Below are 24,767 nucleotides of genomic sequence, written 5' to 3'. Positions count from 1 at the left end.
AAACACTGATTTATTTTTGCCATTGCTTTAAAAACGGCTGTGTATTCCCCACAACTGTCTTCAGGCATTGCAAAAATCAGAATATCTGCCTGAAGCTAGGCATAAAAATGCAGCAGAGGCATCATGCAGGCAGCTGGGCTAAAATTGGTATCCACTAAAGTTAGGGGAGATTTCATGGAGCTGTTGTTTGTTTTATTGAAGCAGACAGGTCAAAGACCAGGGGTTTATCAATGCCCTAGCATCAGAGGGATGCACTACTGGTCCTGGATGATGTGAATCTTCCTCATCCTTGGTGCCTGGCTGCAAGCTGGAAAGGTGACTGGGATGTGCTCCTGGTGAGGAGATATCAGCAGCTTTGGAGGCAGCAATGCCACAATGATGCTCCTGCTGGTGATTGTGCTGGAGAAGTGGATGAGCTCAGAGTTAATCCTTAGTGTTAACTGAAAGCTCCTATTCCTACACTGTGCCACTCTCCTGGGAGCAGATTTGGGGCAGGTGTTCCTCTGTGCCTGAGTTAGGTGATGGCTCCATGGGTGCACCCATCCAGGTGCAAATCACCACAGTCCTGATGGCCTGGGAGGCTCAGACAGGGAGGCTGTGGGTCCAGCTGCATGGTTGGCATTTTCAAACATTGCAGGGAAGTCTCTTGCTGAGGTCCCCACAATCTTTTAGGTGCCACTATCTGGTGGAGCTTGAGGGAAGTCCCTCTGCTGTGTTTCTAGTAAATACCAGCCCAGGACGTGCTAATGACAGCAGAGAGGATGTGCTCCATCTGTGTGACGAATTACACTTATGGGAGATCTGGAAACAGGATGGGGATGTTTTATCGACCAGCTGATAAAAGAAAATGCCAGAGAAATTCCCGTGTGGGAACACACGGCAGAGTTTCACCCCATGCCTCGGCGTTGAATTACAGTGCTCATTTAGCAACCCTCAGCTGCCTGTCCCAGTGCTGCCCACAGTGCCCTGCCAGAACAGCTGCCAGTTTGTAGAGAGATGACTGGGAACAGATCAAGCTGAAAATAAACTTTTTTGTTTATTTTTTAACTCCCCCAAGGCAAGGTCTGCTCCATGGTGCCTTTGCCAGGATGGCCATTGATGTCACAATGGCCTCGTGCTGGCAGGACTGAGCCAAACCAGTACCTGCTGACTTTGCACTGGAGCAGAGGAGCCCCATGTCCTGTGGCTGGAGGGAACATCCTCAGTGTCCCTTGTCTCTGCTCCCTCTGTCCCACTGTGGTCCAGCCCATGCCAGGCTGGTTTTGCTGTTGGTTGTCTCGTGCAATGCCAAATTTAAATTATTTGTGAAGTAGCAAAACATCCTTTGTGCTGGCTGCTGGAGTACTCTGTACATATCTGTGCCTGTAGGGTTTTTCTTCTAGGATAGTTGAAATAGTGTGGATTTCAGCATGGAGCCAGGTATATTAATAGGAATGCCCTCAGTTGGCTTTTTCTGTGTACCAAAGGAGCTTACAATGGGGGAATTAATTGAGCCTTAAGTCAACACTGGGTGTTCTGCAAAGTCTCCATAGATGTTTTGTTTTCTGTTTGCGGCAGCCTGGCTCCTTATGAAGCAGCATGAAGAAGAGATGGAGGAAAAACCCTCCCAGAATACACCCACGGCCAACAGAATAGGGAATGTCTGTCTGCCTCCTCCCAGGCTGAAACCCTCTTAGGTGCCCTGGGAGCAGAGGGACAGGGACAGATTTCAAAGCCAGTATTTAACCCAGCCAGCTTGTTACTGGTGTTGCTTTTTCATTCACCTTCTTTCCCTTTTTCCCTGCTGAGAGGTACAACATGTGCATCCCCATTTACAGAAACATTTACTATCATCAGTTGGCTTCATCATGAATGATGAATTTGGGCTTGCAGCTTCCTTTACCCAGGGAAGCTCATTTGCTTTCAGCTTGATTAGAACCTGCTCCAGCACAGCAAGGGTGGCTGGGAAATGCCACCCACGCCGAGGTGTCAAAATGGCTCAGAAACCATCCGGGAGCCAAGCGGAGCCGGGAAACCAAGCGGAGCCGGAGCAGCTTGCGTGTCTCCAGGCCATTAAAGCTCACCCCTGGGGCTGGGGAGGATGTGCAGAGCACGGATGAAACGCTGCATCCTGCCTGTCCCATCCCTGCTGGATCCGGCCCGTAGGAGCTGAGGAAGTTTTCCTGCTTAGCAGGGTGGGGAGGCTTCACATCTCAGCCTTTATTTAATTTTCAGGTGATAAAAGCGTCGCTTCCTCGCCTGGCGCGCCAGAGCAGCCAGCACCTTCAAACGCTCCCCCTTCTCCAGGGAATTTGCATTTCCCTAAAGGCAGCACCGGATTTATGCAAAAATCTAGATGAAAGAAAGTCAAAGGCAAAGCATGCTCATAAGTATGGGCACTTCCTGAACAGGCAGACACTCTCCTTCCAACCTTTGGGCATTTTGGGGAGAAATGATGCTGACTGCAGGTTCCTCCAGCCCCAAAAACACTTGGTGGTGACCACTTCACCTCCATCTTGTCCCAAGAGTGGTATCAATCTGGAAAGGTGCTTTGAGGTTGTGACATCCCACTGTTGGATTTGCTTTTCCTGGGTGCACTGTTCCGTGGCATTCAGGTGATGTTTCCCTCTAGACAGGGTGGATTTCTTTCTCATTCTGCCATTTCCCTGAGGATGTGGTTCCTTTTCCTTCAGTGGTCTCCAAAACCACCTGGGCATGGTCCATGAAAGCCAGCTGGCTGTGCTGCACGACCTTCTCCTTGCTATCCCTGACAGGATGGGAAGAGCACCAAGTATCATCATCCCACAGCAGCTCTGGCACGAGCTTTTTGCTCATGCAAATCATTGCAATTTCCCTTCCTGAGATACCAGGGCATTTGCTGGCTTTTACAAAGCCACTGCTGGAAATCCTTCCTGTGAATGACAGGAACAGGATTGGATGACTGTTCATCTTCTGTATTGAAAGACAGTTCATTTAAGTTCAAGAAGCACCAGGATCTGTATAGTTTGCCATCTTTTTTTAGCTGGTTTCGCCTCCAACAGTGGCTGGGAGCAGCCTTGGCATGCCAGAGCATCTCTGTGTGACAAGTGAGGATGTGATTTAAAATGTGCTTATCTGGGGCTGCAGCAGCTGCTCTCTGCTTCTTGTGTGCAGCCCAGAAAGGGACAGGCTTGATGATAACTGGGGAGCCCATTTTTGCTGTCCAAGACCACGTCCCAAGCTGCAGCATTGTAGGGCTCCAGCCCAAAGGATTTTTCATCCCATTTTCCTAATTCTCAGAGTGTCCTGTTCCAGCAAGGTTTTTTTTTTTTAATACCTTGATTAAACTTGAATCCAATTTGAACCCCACTTGATGAAGAGGCAAGTGGGATCTGGGTGGGAGTTGATGTGGAGAACCCAGGGGAAAGGTCGTGGTGACACCCAACCAGCCTGGCCGTCAGGCACTCAGAGAATCATGAAATGGTTTGGGATGCAAAGGACCTTTAAAGATTATCTAGTTTCAAACATGCTGCCATGGACAGGGACACCTTCCCTTGCAACCAAGGTTGCTCAAGGCTTCATCCAGCGTGGCCTTGAACACTTCCATGGATGGGACAGCCACAGCTTCTGGGAATGACCTGTTTCTTTGTGTTACCACTCCCATCATAACAAATTTCCTCCTTATGTTCAATGTGAACCTGCCCTCTTTCAATCTAAAGCTGTTGCTTTTTGTACTAAAGGCCCATGTAAAACTCTTTTTCCATCTTTTTTATTTCCAACCTCTCTAATGCGTTGAAAGCCTGCAGTGAGGTCTCCCTGGCCATCAATTCCTGAGTTGGAGAAAGAGCCACAGCCACATCCTCACCTTTTTATGGTCATCTGAGCCCAGCTGCAGGGTGCATTTCCAAGGGGATTTGAGTTTCAGAAGTTCTGTAGTTGGGAAAAGACCTCAAGTTGCACTGGGGAAGGTTCAGGTTGGGTATCAGGAAGAGTTTCTTCACTGAGCAACTCTCCCATTGGAATTGGCTACTCAGGGAAGTGGTGGAAACCATGCCTAAAGTGTTCAAAAATGGGTAGACATGGTACTCAGGAATGTGTTTTGGTAGGCAGGATGGTACTTGGTTGAAGGATTGACTTGGTGAGCTTGGAGATCCTTTCCAATCTCAATGATTCTACAGTTCTGTGATTCTGGTTTGCAGACCCTGAACAATCTGAGCTCTGCACTGCCATAATCAAATTATTCTGAAGTGATGCTTGATCCTCCCTCCTCCTCCTTCCAGTTTAGTTCCCCATCTCCCATGTGGACAAGGTGCACATCGTGCTGAGGACATGGGGCAGTGCTTCACACACCAGGCAGGCTCTGCAGAGCAAGTGGAGACACTATGTTCCTCCAGCAAGAACAGCTGTGACTTTCAGCATTTCATGCCCTTTGATCTTTTATTTGAAAGAAAACCACCTTCATTTGCTCTGCAAGCTCCCACGGGTGGGGGACAGCTCTTGGCACGGCTCTGGGGTTTTGTGCAAGGGCGGCAGGACCAAAGGATTTTGTCCCTCTTGCTGAGCATGGCTGGGTCCAGGAGGGTAGGAGAGGGTGCAGGGGAACAGGAGAGGGTGCAGGATCAGGCATCCAAAACTGGCAGCTTGGAAGTTCCCACCTTTGTCCCTAGAACTTTGTGTACATGTTCCTTTTGCAGAGCACCTGTCCTGTGGTAACCATGGAGCTCTGATGTGACTTTTTGCTGGAGCTGAGGAGTTTTCTGGAAGAGGGTTGTAGGGAAAACTATCTCTGCAGGACCTGGGCTTAATAGGGGGAGCCAGGAGTGTGATGTGCTGGGGGGGATGATAACACTGCCAGACCTTGCCATGTCCTACCTAGGAGCAGCCTGTTTTCCCATCTCCCTTCATCTGCTACATGACTTTTAATTATCCTGGCTGACACTGAATCCTGTTTCCCCCAGGATCTCTCTGTATTGTTGATAGTCCTGAGGGGACACTTCTCACCTACATGCAGCATCTCTGTCCCCTCCTGCTGGAAAAGGGACATCCCTGGAGGGGCTGTTTCAAGGGGCAGTTTCTGCTGTTAAAGTGACAATGGCCATGGCTGGAGAGGATGAGGAAGAGACAACTCAGGGGTTTCTGTGCAGCACCATCCCCATGGGCTTGGTGACTGCCTTCAGAAGTGCTTTGGTGTCCACCACAAAGGAGAGGGCTGGTGCTGCTGCCACCTCCCAGCAGCCTGTCATGATATCTGTGATCCTGTCTCCGTGGGGTGAAATGTGTAAACCAAATAGTGCAGAGCAAAAGTGAGATGGTTTGGGAGGACAGTCCCAGGCAGCACAGGGTCTGGATGGTGGAGGAAGCTCAGAGCCCTACAAACACCATTTAAACCTGGTGCCATTGACTTGGAAGAGCTGCTTTTCTCCAGAGCTTGGCTTCTCTGGGCAATCCTGACCATAGCTTGATGCCACCAGAGATCTTTCCATGGGACACATTGCGGGCAGAGCACGTTCTGTCCTGTGCTGCATCCCTAGCATGTCACAGAGCACTATTTCAACATTGTCTGCAGGTCAAAATCCACTCTTTGGGCAGATTTGAGTCCTCTGGAGCCCCCTTCATCATGAGCAAACTTCCATCAAAGCCACCGCAGCCTGTCTGGGCTGGGGCTTGTGCAAGAGGCGCCAGTGACGCAGACAGGGCTTGGTGGCCTTGGCTCAGAGCTCTGGTGGCCTTGGTTCAGGGCTCTGGTGGCCTGACAAGGTAAGACCAGGTAATGTAGGGACAACTTCCCATCAGAATCCCACCACTGAGGAGGGACATGGCAAATAGCAAAGTTCAGGTTGGTGGGACACAGGCTTCCCTCAAAGGGGAGGTCATGGCAGCTCCTCCCTGCCCTTCCCAGGACTGTGCTGTTGTTTCTCGTATTTCCCAAAAACATCATTCTGCACCTCCACCCCAAACTTTGCCACCTGCTACAAGTATTAAATTTGCTCAAAATACTGTGAGAAACCACAAGAAAAAAAGCTGGGCAGATGTTCAGCTGCACCAGAGTTTCAGGGTGGGAGAGACACGTGGCAGTGGCACTTGCTGGGGGGGACCACTGCAGCCAGTTTGCTCCCAGTGTGTGTTGTGGGGCAAGGATGCTGCTTTGGGATTCTTTTCTTTCCAGAGATACTGTTGGACAAGGCTTGAAGCCTGGAAATGCCCAATCAGATGCAGAATTGCTTTTTTTTTTTCTGATTCTTTTGGCCAAAAGAAATCCCTGAAGGATGAGGGAGCTGCCCCCAGTATTTGGGGTGCCTGACTTCCCTGTGCATCAGGCGCCAGAGCATGGGGACCATCCGTCCCCAAATGACCAAGCCTTTCACCCCTCCCCAAAAAAACCCTCTGGGGCACACCCTCTACAGATTTGGGAGGCAGCCAGCCCCAAGCCTGTTATTACTTTTCCCCATGGAGCTGGCCTCTCTTCCTCCCCCCTCTTTTTCTTTTTTTTCCGCCTTTCCCTTCAAATCCAAGCCAGGAAAAGCCTCTGACGTCGGCACCAGGGCTGCAGGCTCCTCGTGGCTGCAGGGGGAAGGCAGTGGAGGGGATATCCCAGATCATAAAACCAGGATCTCGATGTGAGCAGGGCCACCGGTGGCTGTCTGTGAGTTGTCCCCTGCTGGGGACAGGGTGGGAGGGATGGATGGGGGACTGTGTTCGGCTGGGGGGGTCCTTTTCCCCACACTGGAGGGTTTAGTGCCTTTTTGTGGTTTTTATGATGGCTGAATCTCTTCTGGCACAAGAAGAAATTAGGTTAAAAAGCTGTCCATGGAGACCTCAAATTGGAGTTGCTTGGGGGCTGCATGTGAAGGGAAAAGCTGAAATTCTAGCTAAAGGGCTGTTGAAGGGGTGCTTGAAGCATCATGTTTCCTCCAGGGCATTGCCCCATGGTCTCTGGACAGGAGAGGCAGCCCTGACACTGGTGGCATCACAGGAATTCCAATGTGGGCACAGGGTCGGTGTCCAGGGGTTGTGAATCTGGGTGAGAGGGAAAAACAACTCCCAAAGGACCTTTGTAGACACTTTCCTCACTGTGCCTCAGCCTCTCTTCAAAGACAAAAGGTGCAAATATGAGATAAGAAAGGGTTGATCATGTTACCAGTGCCTCCGGTGCATTCCCAGCTTTCACAGTGCTGGGAAGACTGTGCTCTTCTTTTTATCTGTCTGGCTGGCTCACTGCCTCAGCTTCCCCATTCCTCCCTCTTTCCTGGTGTCCTGAGTGCCTCCTGCTTGCAAATGTCCACGCCAACATCATGCTGGCATCTTTCCCTGCTCTCTAAATGCTACCAAACTCCTTAAGTCCAGCTGGAGCTGTAAAATCAAGGACTGCCACAGCTCTTTGGTGAAATTTTGTGTTAGCCAGTATTTACTGCACACTGAAAAGCATGTGGGGAAAGATGCATGACCTGGTTTATTTTGCAGGTGTGTTTTCATGAGCTGCCAAGAGCCCCCCTCTCTCTCCCTCCTGCACCTGTGCATTTTTAATCCTCCTTCTCACGTTTTGCTCAGAAAACATCACATACAGCAAGAGAAACAACCCAAAAAACAACCCTTGGAGGAAAAACCCCACGATGCTTCCCTGGCAGATGGTGCCAGGTACCTCTTTGCTCCTGGCAGCAGGTACCCCCACAGCCACCACAGTACCCAGCATGGCTTTTCCAGGACATCCCATCTGATCCAGCTCTCCACCTGGAGCAGCCCTGGTGGCTGCTTACAACATTTCCCCACAGATGCCGGCTCCTGCCGAGTGTTTTGTTTCCGTTGCTCTCCTCCCAGACCTTTACAGTTTCCTTCCGTGCGGATGCAACTGGAGGAAATCTCAGCACGCTGGCTGTGTCCCAGCTGCAGTCACAGGCTGGGGACAGCACTGTGACTCTCTGTGTCCTGGGACCTGTCCTTCCTGGCAGCGATGGCAGTGGTGGCAGTGGCAGTGGTCATGGCAGTGGTCCTTGTGGTGACAGTGGTGGCAGTGGTGTCAGTGTTGATGCTGGTGGTGCTGCTCAGGCTGGTGGCAGTGGTGACAATGGTGGTACTGCTGGTACAGATCTCCTGTGTGCAGCTCAGCCTCACAGACCTGCTCTCCATGATCACTCCTGTCAGTGGCAATGGATGTGTGCAGAAACTTCTGCATGGTGATAACTGGAAATAATCAGAAGCTTGGGCTCAGTTTTCAGGGTGATGGAAGTGCTTGTTGGGAGCAGGGAGGGCAGGACTTCATCAGCCTTAGGGGGAAAGGGCTGGTCAGTGTCTTGCTACGTGAGCTGAAAGCAGGAGAGAGGTCGAGAAAGTGTGACACAGCTGGGTGTTTTGTTGGGTTTCTCTGAAGGTGAACTTTGAACAGGAGATGTGCTCACTCCGAGATCGCTATATTTATATATGGGTGAGAAACACATTGTGTGGGTGAGTAAGAGCCTTTGTTCCAAGTCCCGCTCCTAAAGCCCATGTGGAGCGACACTTTGGCTCTGCAAAGCTTCCTTTTCCTTCTTGGGGATGTGCTGTGTTTAGGAAAACCTGCCTCCACCATCTGTGTCCCGCTAGCTGGGTACCAGCAGCACGGCCATCGGGTCCGGCATCTGCTCACCGCTCCCACCAAGCTCTTCCATTCACTGGGTGAAGAAGATCTGACCTTTACTTTCCATCACATTCCTGTGAGGAAGACCAGCCTCATCCCTCTGTTGCAGGCTCAGTCCTTGGACATCTGGGATGAGGCCAAGACATTTGTAAAGGTCTTGCCACACTGCAAAGGAATATTTTGTGATCCCCTCAGCTTTGGGGGTGTAAGACAAGGGGATGATGGCTCAGTGGTCCCCATCCCCCAGAGCAGCATCATTCACTGCTCTCCTCAGTGGGCTCTTGGCTGCAAAATTCTTGTGTAAGAAGCAGAAATTTCCACAGTCATGGTGAAAAGAAAATCACAGTTGGAAAAGATCTCTGAGATCAACTGTTAACCTAGCACTGCCAGGTCTGTCACTAAACCATGCCTCATCCATGCCTCTTTTGAACACTTCCAGGGATACTGATTACACCACTCCCCTGGGCAGCCTGTTCTAATTTCTGTGCACCCTTGTAGTTAAGAAATTTTTCCTTATACCCAATCTACACCTCCCCTGGCACAACTTTAGGCTGTTCACTTTGTCCTGTCACTTTGTTACATGGGAGAAGAGACCAACCCTCGCCTAGCTACAACCTCCTTTCATTTGGGCTTCTCTAAGACAGGTTTGAGCCTGACAGGTCAGCTCTGCATTGCTGAGCATCCCCATCCAGGGCTTGTTTGCTGTGTCCTCACATGAGCATCCTCATCCAGGGCTTGTTCAGTGTCCTCACATGCTTCCTCTAGATCCCCCGGAGCGCTCAAATCAGAAGGATTTATATTCCACTTGGCAGGTTATTAATATTAGCTGAAATTCCCTTTTCCACATTGTTCTGCCATGCTTAATATGGAGATCAGCATCGCAGCCTGAAACGCCAGGGATGATTTGTGATTGAATATCCATTAGGGATTTATGGGGCTGAATTGCTTGGGACGTGCGATTGCCAAAATACTTGAAACCCTTCCACTGGAGAGGAGACCTTGTGGGAAAGGAGCACTCGCTGTTCTCCTAGGCAGGCAGTTCCCACTGAGCCTCTGTTCCTGGCAGCGAGCACACCCAAGCCAATAAAAAACTGTCCAGGATCCGGAGCGCCGATGGAGCATGAGCTGGGATGATGATGGGGCAGCGCAGACCTTGGTGCTGGCAGCAGCTCCCAGTCCCATGGGGTTGCTCAGCGGGTGGGATTTAATCCAGGACACGGGTAAACACGGGCACAGTCCATATTAATGTCCCTGGCAGCTGGTTACAATGAGATATGAGGTTGTTTGGAGGGAGAAAAGTCGTTTTTTGATGCTTTCCCTTGTGCACCTCTGGTGCTGGTGCGTCGGATCAGATTGATCATTGTGATCAGATCAAATCATTAGGACAGATGGCATTAAACACACTGGAAGCCTGAAGAGCAAAGGCATGGAAAGTAGAAGCAAAAGATCCTCAAGTCCTTTATTTCAAAGAAACTGGGCTTTCAAGGTGATGGTTTGGGGTAATTTCTACTTTGCATCAGCTCTTCCCTGTGAGCAGGCAATTGTGGCTGCCCGTGTCTCCCACCTCCCATGTCTTTGGAGGGTTTTAAGCCCCCTTTTCCTTAAGATGAAAAAGATGAACATTGCTGAGGGGACTGCCAGCAGGCTGGCTCTTTTTGTGGTTGTGCTTGCCAGCAGATTGGCAGCTGGGCATGTAGGAGCCACACAGCCAAAACCAGCCCAAAATGGCCCTCCAGAAATACCAGATTGGTTCTTACCCAGTGGTGAGATGCTCTTGGGGAGAAGCAGACCCCACAAACAAAAGTGGTGGGTGGGATCATCACTGAAAAAGCACAGCAAGCACTGTGGGGAGAGCAAGTTTCCCAGCCCATCTTGCAGGATCATTGCAAGCTTTGATTAAAAATTCAGCTGATGTGGTCCAGGTGGGGAGGTTCAGCTACCCTGGGGAGCTCAGCATCATCTGTGGGCTGAGCTGCTCTGAATGACACCTAAAATCACCCCCTGAATGGTGGGGAAAAGTCTTCAACCCTGAATGTCCCACTCATCCCCTGCAGCCCAGGCAGGGTTTGAACTTTGCAGAACATCCTTGCAGGACTCTGAGATAGCATTATCCACTTTTTTATGGGCAAAAAAAAATTAGTGAGGTGTGATGGGACATAGTTGTTGAAAAGTCTGTGATTTTAGCAGCCAAACTGGGCGCATTCAGCAGAGCAGCTCTGTGCTTCCCCTGACACCTCACCTGGCTTTTTCCCTGTTGCTGTTTAACTTTTTCATTCCTGGGTACCACTGGAGAAGCAGGAGCTGTTGAAGATGTTGTGAATGATTCTCAGGCCTGGACAAACCCATTGTCAGCAACCAGGTGCTGTGGTGAGCTGCTCAGGGCTCAGCTTATCTCTTTATTCCCACCTTGTCTCATTGCATAAGGGTGAAACAATCCAGAGGGGAAAGTTTCTGGCTGCTGTGAGGAGAGGCAAGGGGGTGCCTGCTGGCCTGGCTCGGGTTACTTATGTGCTTATGGTCTATTTTGAGGCTCTGGCCGCTCGGCACTAAGCAGCCACTGACCCGGGAGAAGGACCAGCTTCAAAACAAGAGTCCAGTGGGGAACAACCTGGGGAAGCTCTGGCTGGGTTTCCCTCTGCTCTGAGTGGGGCTGGCAGAACCCTTGCCTCCCTGCTGGGCCCATCATCTCATGGATTTACGTATTTCCACAGTGGGAATTGATTTTCTTTTTTAATTCTTCCCACTGCATATCTGAAAGCAGAGATGCCACGGGTTGAGGGGCCGGGCTCTGTTACTGCCGGTGGTGTGGGCATGGGGATGAGCAGGCAGGGAGACACATCCAACACTAACCCTGGCAAAACCACACACATGTAACCCCCTCCTCAGTCCCCCCTCCCCAAGATAGCTCATTTGCAGGCAGCTTAATTCTCCTAAGAGCATTAGAGGTGCACTGGTGGACATGAGCCCAGCGCCAGGAGCATGTGGCCGATTAGCAGCGGCAGCTGGTTTCAGGCACAGCGTGCATTTGGGGTGGAGATATTCACCGTGCTTTTTGGGGACACAAAGGTGAGGTCTGGGGGGTCTGGATGGGTGTTGGGGGGGTCAGCTGGCGTGGATTGGGTGCTTAAATCCACCAGCAGACACAGATGTTGGGTGGCATATGGGAGCAAGGCTTTCCCTGCCATGTGCTTTTCCGTTCTGCGGGTGGAATGTGAGTTACCCCCTCTGGCTTTCCAGTGCCATTTCGGCTCTCCAGATGATATTTCAGCTCCTGCTTTAAATAGTCTATGGTCTTGCTTTCTAATCTATGGTCTCCTGTGAAGATGAGGATGGTCAGGGAGGCTCGTACAGGATGTAGAAAGTGATGATGCCTTCAGGGACACCCACACCAGGCAGTAGCTTCCTCTCACCACCGCGTTTCCCTTTCTCTCCCCTGCAGCCTCGCTCCCCGCTGGGATTTATGGAGGTGCTGAGGAGCAGCTGTGAGCCCCGCAGCCCCCGGCAGCCCACGCAGTGAAGCAGCCCCCGGCCGCCTCTCCTCGTCTCGCCCAGCACCCCGACCCTCCGACTCAACCATTCAAGGCTCCCGTGCATGGATCGCCCCAGCGAGGCGCCGCTGCCGGACGCCGCCGACGCCGCCCCGTAGGCTCCCGGCCCCCCGTGCCGCCCCCAAGTACTCCACATACCCCGATGGGGTAACGTGACGGGGGTCACCCTCCCGCCACCACCACCCCCCATATGCAGAGGCCTTTCTAGAGCGCCCGGGAGCGCGCGGCACCGGAGGCAGCAGCCGCTCGCCGTCGCACACAACGCAGAGGACGCCAACACTACAGCAAAGGGATTTTTTTTTTTTAATTATTATTATTATTTTTATCATTAATATTATTTTTTTTCCCCCCCATCTGGCTTTTTTTCCCCCGTGGGGCTTGTGGTGTGTCAAGGAAGCCGGCGCGCCCCCAGGAGTTGGGATTATTTGCACAACGTCTGTATATTGAGTTCTCGATCCTGTTTTATTTTTATTTTTTGAAGCGCAGAGGGGTTGTTGGGTTTTTGTTTGGTTTGGGATTTTTTTTGCCCCTCCACACCACACTTTTCTTGGGTTTTTCCCCTGCCACTGTCAGCACCACCTCACCTTCCCACTGTTGCCACCATGGCCCGGATGAACCGCCCTGCACCCGTGGAGGTCTGCTACAAAAACATGAGGTTCCTCATCACCCACAACCCCACCAATGCCACGCTCAGCACCTTCTTGGAGGTAAGGAGGGGAGACTGGAAGGTGGGAACCAGGGTCCAGTTGCATCTTTTGGGACTGATGTCAATGAGATAGCAGCACATCCTCTTTGGTACCACAGCTGGTGGCATCCTGGGGCAGTGGGTCCCATCATTGCAGCTTTTTGGGATGAGATGTTTTTCAGGACACCAAGTGTGATGTTTGGATATGGTAGAGATGGAGCAGAGTTTCCCTATTCCCATTGCATCCCCTGCCAGATCCACTGTCACATCATACCACAGGGTTTTGGAGCAATGCACGTGGGTGCACACAATCTGCCCTGTTTCTCCCAGCACCTCAAAAATGGCTTTTCATCCTAAATATCCCAGTATATTTCCAATGCCCAGAGTGTGTTGGGTAGAGCCAGCGCTGGTAGCAGCTGTGGGAATGCCACTGCCACAGGGTGACAGGAAGGTGGCTGATCTGGGGACAGCTACCCCATACTGTGCATGCTGCACACAAGGCAATGGGGACCACACCAGTGGGAAGGGAGAAAAATTCCCCTTTCCTTCAGTCTCTTAGACTTTTGGCCAGGCTGCTGGGCATGTGGGGCTTACCACGGTCTGGTGAGCACACATGGGGAACAAAGGAGGTGGATCATTGGCAGGGATGATCTCATGGTGCCCAGCAAGGCCGGCGCACCGGGCGCGTAATCCAGGGGCAATCCTCGCGCCGGGCAATGAGCCATGCTGGAAGCATCCCAAATCCCACGCCTGAGCCTGCAGCATGTTGGAGTGATGGTGGGATACAGCAGTGAGGTGGAGAAGGAGCCCCTGAGCCATCTGTGAGATGCTAAGCTCGGCTGATAGGGCATGCTGACTCCCCCTCCAGCTGCATTTCTACATCAGGAGTGTGACCTCACCAGGTACAAATAATTTCTCCTTCAGAGGACTTGCACCCATGTCAGGGATGTTTCTTTGCCTGGGGTGTAAAATCCCTTCTGATGTGGCTGTCAGGGCTTAAAAATAAATGGCCCCATTGGTACTCGTGACTGAGGAGTTATGAGGATGCTGGTTAGAAATCCTCCAAGGCCACGTGGCTGCGGTGTCCTGCGATTTCATGTTTCCTTGTGCCTGCCAGGGTGGACGGACCACGTGTCAAGGACACAGCACTGTTTTAGGGTCCATGCTGCTCCACGTGGTCGTAGCAGGGCTTGGATGTGTTGGGGTTAACTGAGGTGCACCTGGCAGGGTCTGTTCAGACCCCTCCTTCTCCTTCCCTCCCCAGGACCTGAAGAAATACGGTGCCACCACGGTGGTGCGAGTGTGTGAAGTGACCTATGACAAGACCCCCCTGGAGAAGGACGGCATCACTGTCATGGTAGGTGGAAAACAGGACAGGCACTCGGTGGGGGGACCTGCCCTAACACCACCCTTAAATATCTCATCCCTTGGGACTGTTAAACAGCCTGGCAACCCAGCTCAGCATCACACTGAGGCAGGAGCAGAGTTGGAAGCCCAGCTGAGCTGAGGCTGGTGCTTTAAAAAGAGAGGAGCTGCCCACGCAGCCGAAACTGTGACTCACCCGGCTGAGTCGGCAGCTGCCTTCCCTGCCTGTTGCTCAGGCTCTGAAACATCCAGGGATGAGAGCGCCTGATCCCACGTGGAAGATGCGCGTGGTTCCCATTACCCCCGGCGTTATCTTATCCTGGGGGGTGGTGTGAGGGTTTTTTGCTCTTCCAGCAGCTGGCTGGTGCAGCTGGGGGGGATGAAAGGGAGCAGGCAGCAAGCTGGGAAAGGCAGAGCAGGCAGCTGCCTGGGCTGTATCTTGGCTGATAAGTAATTGGAGATGATGTCAGGAGTGATAGCCCTGCCAGGGAGTTCAGCTCCAGCTGGGAAGTGAGGCTCTGCTCATTATTTAGGGAAGGATTTGGAAGTGCCTTGTGTCTCCTGGGGTGGTCCTCTGTGTGTAGGACCTCTTTATATAGCTCTGACTGTATAATGTATATCCTAGAGAGAGAGGAGGCTCTGTCTTAGATCCTCAGGGATATAGGTGGATAATCCCGTGGCTCTCTAGATACAGATCCTCCAGATCTGTAGATAGAGACATCTCCAGATGTCTCTTGATGTAGATGCAATCTGTATCTCTACAGGATATATCTTGGAAAGATTGCTGTATCCTACATATGTAGAATCCATATGTTGAGGATGTTATCTGCTCACACACCAAATTCTGCCTTTTACCCCATTTCTAACTGGGGCCTCCAGTCTGAGTTTCTGTATCTAGGATATGTGTACCTCTTTACATCTCATCTCTCTTATGGGGAGAGATACATATCTAGGATATGTTTGATACAGAGAAAATATACAAGACACTGTATAGAAACTAAATAGCTTCTATATCAAAGTTTTTATAACCATATAGAAGCTATTTAAGGTAAAGCAAGAGATATCTATAACCTGGTTTTCTGCAGATAAATGTATCTCTGCAGATACAGAAATATCTATAATTATATCAAATCTCTATATATTTTTGAGATGGCATATATTTATATTTGGTATTCACAGTTTGGTATATTTTTTATCTGTATCCTGATATATATATTTGACATATAAATGTATCTTGGTGCACAAGTCTTATGAGGAGCTGAGGGTGTTTAGCCTGGAGAAAAGGAGACTTGGGGAAGATCTTATCCTCTCTACAGCTCCCTGAAAGGAGGTTGTAGCCAGGTGGGAGGATGTCTCTTTTCACAGGAAAAGGAGGAAATGAGCTCCCATTGCTCCAAGGGAGGTTTAGATTGGATATTAGGAAAAATTTCTTTACTGAAAGGGTTGTCAAGCATTGAAACACCCAGGGAAGTGGTGGAGTCACCACTCCTGGAGGGGTTTAAAAGAGCTGTAGATGTGGGACTTGGAGGCATGGTTTAGTGTGGCCTTAGTAGTGCTGGGTTAACAGCTGGACTTGACAATCTTAGAGGGCTTTTCCAGCCTAAACAAGTCAATGCTTCTGTATATAGACTATATATAGGTCTTTATATATGGAGAAGGCTCTGGGGGGACCTTAAAGGCCCTTCCAGTCCCTAAAGGGGTTACAGGAGAGCTGGACTATTTACACAGGCATGTAGTGATAGAACAAATGTCTTTAAAGACGTTTAAAGAATGTTTTTGAACTGACAGAGGGCAGATCTAGATGAGACATAAAGAAGAAGGTTTTTATAATGAGAATGGTGAGACACTGACACAGGTTGCCCAGAGAAGTTGTGGCTGTTCCATCTCTGGAAGTGTTCATGGCCGGGCTGCAGCAGCCTGGGATAGTGGAACGTGTCCCTGCCATGGCAGAGGGGTGGACTAGATGATATTTGAAGGTGCCTTCCATCCCAAGCCATTCCATCATTCCTCAGGATGATTTTGTGGTGTGCTTTGTCATCCCTGGTGTGAGCCCCTGACCTGCACTCATGGCTGCAGGGAGGACATGGCCTTGCAGGACAGGCACAGCCACCCAGGGGGGGCTGGCTCAAGCACTGCAAATACCCTGAAGCCCAGCATGCTCCTTTGCTATCAAATCCCAACAGAAATCACACCACCTGTTCAAACACTGGAGTGAAGCAGCTTATTTTGCCATCTCACACCAAGGATGACTCCAGCACAGCAGCTTAGTGACTCACTCCTCCAAATCTAGGATTAGGGCTCGGTGCCCCGCAGCCTTCAAGGCTCACCAAGCCACATCCTCTCCAAGTGATGCTGCCCCTTCCTGTCTCTTTTCCAGTGCTGCACAGCCAGTGGCCACACTCCTCCTGACAAATCTGTTTTGGGAAAGAAATCCCCATTTTGGGACACTTAACCTTCATAATTGAGCCTAGGGCTGAGGGGTATGAAATGCAGAGCCCATCTGAAAAACTTACTCACCATGCTCCAATTTTGAACCACTGCAACTTGAGGATGAAGCTCAGAAGAGGGATGGTATTTAAACAGCTCCATTTGGAGGGATGTCCCTCCCTTTGACTCCTGAGGCTGTGTTAGGGGGTCCCTAGACCATTCTTTTGGCCTTCTCCATGTATTGCAGGAAGCTGAATTTCAGCACCGCATCAAGCTCAGATTTCAGCCATCTTCAAGCCACCTTTGCTCAAATCCCCTACAATGTGCTCCCAAGTGCTGGAATTAGGAGCTGGCAAGGAGGATGGGAACTGCATCACCCCAAAGCTCAGTGAGGTCATGGGGATGGAGCATGGGGTGGCCATCCTGGTCTGCAGAGGCAGGAAATCATGGGGACCATGTTGCAGATCCTATAGGTGCTCCTGAAGGCTGGACATGTCCATAGGAGGTGGAAAGATTCCAGACCTAGATTTTTGTGGCTTCAAACCCTGAGCCAATGCAGCCAGAGAATTCCTGTAAGCCAGATGATGCCACAAAACCACCTGTATCCCCACAGAGCTGTACTGTGAGCCCAGTTCTGGCACTGTTCTACCTCCCTGCAGCTGAGACCTCAGACACCATCACCCTGAGTAAAAAACAACCCCTAAAGGTTTTCCCCGGAGACCTGACAGTATTTCTCTGTTCCCACCCCTGCAGGATTGGCCATTTGATGATGGAGCACCTCCTCCCAGCAAGATTGTGGAAGATTGGCTGAACTTGTTGAAGACCAAGTTCTGTGAGGACCCTGGTTGCTGCGTGGCCGTGCACTGCGTGGCCGGCCTGGGGCGGTGAGTCTGAGCCCAGCACCACAGCTGCCACCCTCATGAATGCAGGAGAGGGAAAACCATGCCAGCTCTCCTCCTTCCATTCCCCAGCCCTCCTTTGAGCAGGGTTTTGTCCCAGCTGCCACCTCCCCATGAAGGCAGGAGAGGGACAACCATGCCAGTGCTCCACCTTCCTTTTCCCTTCTCTTTGAGAAGGGTTTTGTGCAACCTTAGTGGGAATAGGTGTTGATGGAGGGGATCTGCTACCTGAGCTTCTCCTTGAACTTTAAATGATGGATGTCAGCCTCTGGGCTGTGTGACTGGGGAGTGACAGCCGCTGCTTTTCCCTTTCAGCGCTCCCGTCCTTGTCGCGCTGGCCTTGATCGAGAGTGGGATGAAGTATGAAGATGCCATCCAGTTCATCCGACAGTAAGTGGAGCACTGTTGTGGTGTGGGGGCAGAAAGTCCCTCTCTGAGGGAATGGAGAGATCTGGCATGTCCCAGGTTTTGGGGTTTTTTTTGGTGACACTGGGATTGCTTTTCTCTCCTTTGGGAGTGGGAAAAAAGGTGTTGGTGTGGAGCACCCTGTGCCTTTGCAGGAGGCTGGGGCAGCAGCTGGCAGCATCCCTGAGGGGCTTTTCCACACCTCTGCCCCATGTTTGCTCCCCAACTCTCCATATCCTGGGATTTAAAGGGTGGATGAATGGAAAGCTGCTGGGGTTGGTGCCTGTCTCCGTCCCTGAAGGGTGCACCTGGCTTCAGCCTCCAAAATCCCCTCCTGCTCCAGGCAGGGGGCTCAGCACCCCAACAGGGCTGGTTTGGGGTGAGGGGATCTCGTGCCACACCTCTGACTGTTCTGGCATTTCTCTGTCCCCACAGGAAGCGCAGAGGAGCCATCAACAGCAAGCAGCTGACGTACTTGGAAAAATACCGACCAAAGCAGAGACTCCGATTTAAGGACCCTCATAACCACAAGAACAAATGCTGCATCATGTAACCTCAATGACCTCTTGCCAAAATCCGTGCACAGACCCCCGGGCACTCGCACACATCCCACCCCTCACCTCCTCGCCCAGCCCTGCGCTCCCCACGCGCCGCCCTCTGCCGGGGCTGGGCTGGGCACGTGGAGCATCTCCAGTGTGTTCCAGCACTCACAGCACACTCGTCTTGCTGGATCCCCAAAAAAGGCTGCTGTCTCCAGCTGCAGCCCTGAGGAGGGGAGGCAGCACTGCCCTTTGACTCTTGGTGTTAGCAGGCAATGAGCTTGTGTGACCATTCTTCATCACCATCCTCCTCCTCCCTTTCCCCTCCTGTTGTACTGAGAGGGGTGGGCAAGGGGTGCTGGGTTTGGGGTGATGCAGGCAGGGCTGTGCCAGCTCAGAAGGGATGGGGTGCAGAAGGGCTAGAGCATCCCCAGAAAAACTTTTCCCCACCTCTTCCCCATAAATAAGGGCTGCAGCAGCAGGGATGGAGGTGGGGATGGCACAGTCACCTTGGGTGGGAAGGGGGTGACAGCAGGGAGAGGTGACAGGCACCCTTAGCTCAGTGACCCTTGTGACCAGGGCAAGGGCTGAGCTAAGACCCCCAGCACCATTCCCTTTCCCCTGGCCCCTCTGTCAGCTCACCACCTCTCTGTTGCCTCAATGCCAGCCAGGATGCTGCAGATGGAGCTTGCTGGGGACATGCTCCAGTGAAGGCAGAGCTGCTGGGAACCTTGGGGACCACAGCAGGGCAGGGAGGCACTCAGCTTTGCTGGGGTGCTGGACCAGCACTGGCTCCCCCAAAGTGTGGGGTGCTCTTATTTATAGCTTCCAAATTCAGTGCCCAGAGTGGTGGGTTTTCTGCTGTCGTGTCCCCATCCCTGACCTGTGGCACAAACCCCAATTCTGGCTGCAGTGCTCTGGGGACACAGTGTGCCTCTCAAGGCACATCCATGTCCTCCACCACACTGCATTTGCTGGCCAAGGGGCTGAGCTGCAGCTTTCCTAGGGGATTTTAGGTGTTCCTGGCAAGAGCACATCACCTAATTTTGCACCTGCCTTTTCCATATCTGTACTGAGGCGCCTGGCACCCCTGGCACACACCCAGCTGGGGTGGGCTCAGAGCTGCCCCTGAGCTGGGACATCAAACATCTCTCAACTTTCTGCCTTTGAACGCTTGCAGCAGCTGGAGCAGTGGGCACATAGGGGGTGTGGGGATGTTTTGTTTTTTTTTTTTTTTTCTTTTAATGAGGATAAAAAGAAATTTGCTAATTAAAGGAGAAAAAACACCCTGTTTGTCTTCCGCACATCCTCTGGCCTTTCTTTCTCCCATCACTGCCCAGTAGAGCCCAGGAGGTGACCCATGGTCCCCCAGACTGATCCCCAGCAGTGTCACAGCTGGCTGCCATCCACTGTCACCCAGGGGATGCTCAGGTGTCCTTTGGAGCATCTCACCCTTCAGCTGCAGAGGATCACAGTTGTTGGGACAAGGAGGGCTGCTCATCCACCTCTTGGGGTTTTATCTGACCAGCTTGAGATGCCCTCAGTGTCCTGTGTTGAGTCTTTCCAAAGGTTTGTGTGCCTTCCTTCCAAAGCATAGATATCCAGAGATATTTACTTCAGGGCATTCATCCCTTGGGACAGGTGGTGAGGAAGGCTGGTTAGACACCTTCAATACCTGCAGAAGGTCAGGGGCTGCTTTGTACCACCACGTGGGTGGCAGCAGAGGTGTTTGGAGCTGTTTCCAGCACCACTTACCTGTCCTGATGGAGGGCAGTCCCACTGCAGGGCAGGGAAAGCCATCCTTTGGGATAAGCTGTGGTGCTGAGTGAGGTGGGGACCCTCCACATGTGGCCCTGGAGTTGTCATACCACTCACCTTGGGCCTGTCCAGCATCGTGGGACAGCCCTCAGTCCCCTGTATTTTTCCTGCTCTGTCCCAGGCTGTTGGTTCCCACAACTCATGGAGAAGGCAGCAGTGGTCAAAGGGTCTGTGTTGATTTGGAATAGAGTGGATTGGGCTGATAAAAAGGCCTGACCCCACATTAGAGCATCCTGCTGGGTGGGTCAGCATCCCCTTCCTGCTTGAGTTTGTCCTCCTGCTGCTAAAACAGGTGCTGCTTCATCCCCAGGGATATAGGAGGTGGCTTGGCATTGTGGTGGTGACAGCCCCAATCCCTGCTAGCCAGGAAACCTCCCAATCCCATGCCCTTCTTTGTGGGAACTGTTGCTTTATGGGCTTGGAGATGTTTCTGTCCTGGCAAGATGAGTTTTCCTCACCCATGCACATGGCAGCATCGCCTGGAACATCGCCCAGGGCAAGAGCTCCTGGGATTCAGCCACTATGCCTTTGAGTTGGAGTCAGGCTGGGGACAGAGGGCTTTGAATTCAGCCTCCTTTGGCCACTCTTGAGCAAGACTTCACTCAGCTTGAGGGGCTGGCTTGGGGAAAACATGAGGAGGACAGGCTTTGTTTATGTAGCATCAACCCAATCACCTTAAAATTAGGGAGCTTCTGGTATAAAAGCAGTCCTTGACCTGGCCACGTGGCCAAATCCTGAGGGCATCTGGCTGGCAGAGTGGCATCTTGATCCTCCTCAGTTTATGAGTCACTGAAAAAAAAACAAAAAAACAACCAAATCATGCTGATTTAATTGTTCTAGGTCTTTTTTTTTTTTTTTTCTCATGGATATCTCTCTCTTAACCCTAAAATGTGCTGCTTCCTTAGAAAGGACACCTTGGCAGCCCAGGAGTTGCTGTTTTGCATGGAGGGCTGAATTCAAAAGTTTCTCTGGGTTGGACTGCCAAATATTTTGGATTTTTTTAATATGGATTTGGGCTGCTTCCTCTGAGGTACCAGTTCCTCAATGTTTCAGCCTAGAGAGGGTTACAGAAGCAATAAGCTGGGGAAATTGAGGGGTCTTCCAAGGGGGATTTGGTTTAGAAATCTCAAGATCTCAAAAGTCTTGAGACACTTAGGCAAGAGGGAAGGTTGAAGCTCAGTAGATAACACCAGAGTGAGGCCTAAGCAGCCAAGGGCTCATGGTTTGGGCTGGTCTTGGGTTCTCTCCTTGTACACTAACCCTCATTTCGCTCCAAATGCCAAGATGCTGAAAGGAGAACCTTAAAATCTGATCTATTTGCCAGCACTGTCACTGCTCCAGTTGTTTCCATTGGGTCCTGGCAGATGTCACAGGGAGCAGACACCCCCATGGCTTTGGCTACAAATCAGCCACCTCATTCTGCCCTTCTCTCCAGAAGCAAAGGCTCAAACTGGGTTTTATAATTTCTCACCCCTATCAACCCCCTCCATGGAAAGCCACCACAATTTGCAGGGAAAAGGCTCCAAATTGGTGCAAGAACTTGGGAGACCCAAAGGATGGCAAAACAAAGATGCCCCAACCATCAAACCAAGAGCCTGTAGCCTTTACCCAGGAGTCAGTCATGGCTGAGCCTCATGTGAGGGAATAAATCTGAGCAGGAACTTGTAGCTGTGTCCTCTCACCGTGGCACACGGCACACACATGTTCTCAAATATCCCTTCTGTTGTTTGTTTTCCAGTCAGATGGAGCACGTGGAGGGGGTGGGTTGGTGGGAAGGCAGGAAGTGTGGCCATCACAAATGTCCAGCTCTTCATTTAAGAAAGTTCTGGTGACACACATTTAAAGACTTTGCGTTTGTAAATTCATATTATGAGTCTTGCAGTAAGGCTGACACTGGTGCTTGGGCTGGGAGCTTCAGAGGTTTATGAGGAACAGATTTCCCGAGAAAGCAGAGTCTGGCTCTACCCACAATAGAACGAGTCGTTTCCTTTTTTATTTTTTTCGTTGGGTTTGTTTGGTTTTTATTAGTCCCAGTGGGAAAGCGCACAGGGAGATTCGTGACTTCCATGCAGTTTCCAAGGTCTTGTATCTTATTTGCTGCCAGCACGCTGGGTAGGTGCAGCTTGGCGGGTGGGTTTGGATGGGATTCTGTCTGGTGGGAGACAAATGTGGCTCATTTCTTGGCACAGAGGGGGGGTCCTGGGCCGGGCTCTTGCAGACATTCCCGGGGAGGGGGCGTTCCGCCGCTTCCCTTCAGACGATGATCTCCCAATGAACTCTCCACTTCCCTGCTGTTCCTTTCTGTGCAACAAAGAACTGCATATTTTCCTTTTTAACCCCCTGGGCAACCATAGTAGCGTGTAGATTAAGCCCAGATGACTTTTTTTCTGTTGGGTTTTTTTGGTTTTGTTTTTTTTTTGTTTTGTTTTGGTTTTTTGTTTGTTTTTTTTTTTTTTGGTCTGAGCCATAGCTAAATTATTGTACCCAATGCTTTTTGTATCAGATGGCATCACTTTGAATATGCAGATGAGGTATAGGATCTTGACACTTTATAATCTTTTTAAAAAGAAACTTGTCTGTTTACTTAACGTCTTGTGTAAAAAGGAAAAAAAAAAATGTATGCCTTCGGTAATCACTTTTTTTTTTTGGTTTTTTGAGTTTTATGAAATTACAGTGGTTACACTCCAGCAGCGAAATAAAAAGCGTTCACTGTTTTGTACATCCCTGTGTGCTTGGTGCTGCTGATGGGAATTATCAGGATGTGGGAGGTGAAGGCAGAGCTGAACTCTGGCCAAGGGTGGAAGTGTATGGGGAAGTTTGTTCTGTCTGGAGAAGAGAAGGTTTGGGAAAGCCTTAGAGCACCTTCCAGTGCTACAAGAGACCTGGAGAGGGAATCTGCAAGGGCTTGGAGTGACAGGACAGCAGGGAATGGCTTCGAACTGACAGAGGGTGGGTTTAGATTGGGTACAAAGAAGAAATTCTTGCCTGTGATGGTGGTGAGGCTCTGGTACAGGTTGCCCAGAGAAGCTGTGGCTGCCCTCTCCCAAGAAGTGTTTAAAGCCAGCTTGGATGGGGCTTAGAACAGCCTGATCTAGGGGAAGGTTTCCTTGGCCACGGTGGGGCAGCTGGAATTTGTATGATCTTGAAGGTCCCTTCCAACCCAAACCATTCCATGATTTTATATCCATGGCCTAACCTTGATTGGACACCCTGGAATACACCAGAGGAGACACTACCCTCACCCTACCTGATCTGCTCATGAAATCAGCTGGGTTTTTAACTCTGCTCCCCACCAAGGAAGGCAAAGACCAGAGTCCCCATGGAGGCTGAGGAGCTGGAGCTTGCACAAACAGGCTGGTAAGCAAGGAAAGCTGACACGAAATTGTGTGAGCTCCCATGTAATTACACGGGGTTGCCTGGAAGAGTGAGAAACTCCCCTTGAGCTGCTCTAGGCTCAGGAAGGCTTTTAAGGCAGATGCCAGCTGGGAAGAAGAGGTGAAGCAGGGTGGCGTGGCCAGAGCTGTCCTTGGATTCCCCCAGCACTTCCCAAGTGCTCGGCACGGCAGATCCTTATCTCCTGCAGGCTTTGAACCGCAGCTGCGAGGGGCACTGCCTCCTCCTTGTGCAAGAAGCAACTGGGCCTTCAATCAGCCTAATTGCTGCCTCTGCTCTCCAGCAGGAGGGCCAGGGGGACTGCTGAACACAGCGAGTGTGCTGGAGGAACACCCACCCGCGCTCCTGCCCGTACATGCTGTCTCTGCCTGCTGCATTCCTCCTTGCTCTCCGTCACCCAAAAACGTGCACCCCTTGGCAGGCCAGGTCCCAGCTCTCTGTGTGAGGCTGCTGCCTCTCCATGCACAAGTCCCTGCCCTCTCTAAGAGGAGAACTCTGAAAGTTTGTTTAACTGGGGCGTTCTGGACAAGGCTAAGTTGGCCACTCACAGGGATCAGCCCAGAAAAGCTGTGGATGTCCCATCCCTGGAGTGTTCAAGGCCAGGTTGGATGGGGACTGGAGCAACTTGGTCTGGTGGAAAGTGTTCCTGCCCATGGTGGAAGCAGGGGTAGAACTGGATGATCTATCCATAAGTTCCCTTCCAACTCAAACCATTCCATGATTCTATTCCATGATTCTCTGAGCTCTTCACAGCTGGTGCCACAGTCCACAGTGCCTTAAACCATTCTCAGCAGAGGATGTTGGTGCCTTCAAGGCCCATCACAGCCCCATGTTGAGTGCATTCAGTCCTGCCAAAAACAAAATCAGGTGGATGTCCACAGCTTGGGTTCATCCCTGACTCCCTTTCCAGTCATCAGAGATCAAGGGACACCAGAGATTCAGGAGGGACAGATCTCAGACTGTCATGGACACTGCTTTCAGAGCTCCACCAGCACAGAGAGACCCCCAGAACTCTCAGCTCACACAGACACATCCAAATGGGAGATCTCAAAGCCTTGGGAGATGACCCATGGCACACAGTTCTCCCTGTCCCTGTTCCTAACCCACCTCAGCAAGCCA

The 24,767-nt window shown here is 51.2% G+C and overlaps 1 protein-coding gene across 2 annotated transcripts in view; it reads left to right on the top strand.

Moving 5' to 3' along the window:
- PTP4A3 (protein tyrosine phosphatase 4A3) overlaps positions 1 to 22,974 on the top strand; it is a 42,576-nt gene extending 19,602 nt beyond the window's left edge. For both annotated transcript variants that reach the window (XM_033073676.2, XM_033073685.2), the window contains exons 2-6: positions 12,009 to 12,824; positions 14,067 to 14,159; positions 17,348 to 17,478; positions 17,809 to 17,883; positions 18,334 to 22,974. In XM_033073676.2, the coding sequence (XP_032929567.1) occupies positions 12,720 to 12,824; positions 14,067 to 14,159; positions 17,348 to 17,478; positions 17,809 to 17,883; positions 18,334 to 18,451 (522 nt within the window). In that variant the 5' untranslated portion in view covers positions 12,009 to 12,719 and the 3' untranslated portion in view covers positions 18,452 to 22,974. The remainder of the gene's footprint in view (positions 1 to 12,008; positions 12,825 to 14,066; positions 14,160 to 17,347; positions 17,479 to 17,808; positions 17,884 to 18,333) is intronic.
- The last annotated feature ends 1,793 nt before the right edge of the window (positions 22,975 to 24,767 follow it).

Source organism: Catharus ustulatus, chromosome 1 (assembly GCF_009819885.2).
Source record: "Catharus ustulatus isolate bCatUst1 chromosome 1, bCatUst1.pri.v2, whole genome shotgun sequence".
In the NCBI taxonomy this organism is placed as follows: Eukaryota; Metazoa; Chordata; class Aves; order Passeriformes; family Turdidae; genus Catharus; species Catharus ustulatus.
Note: the sequence above shows the minus strand (reverse complement) of the source record. Positions and strands in the feature narration are given on the sequence as shown.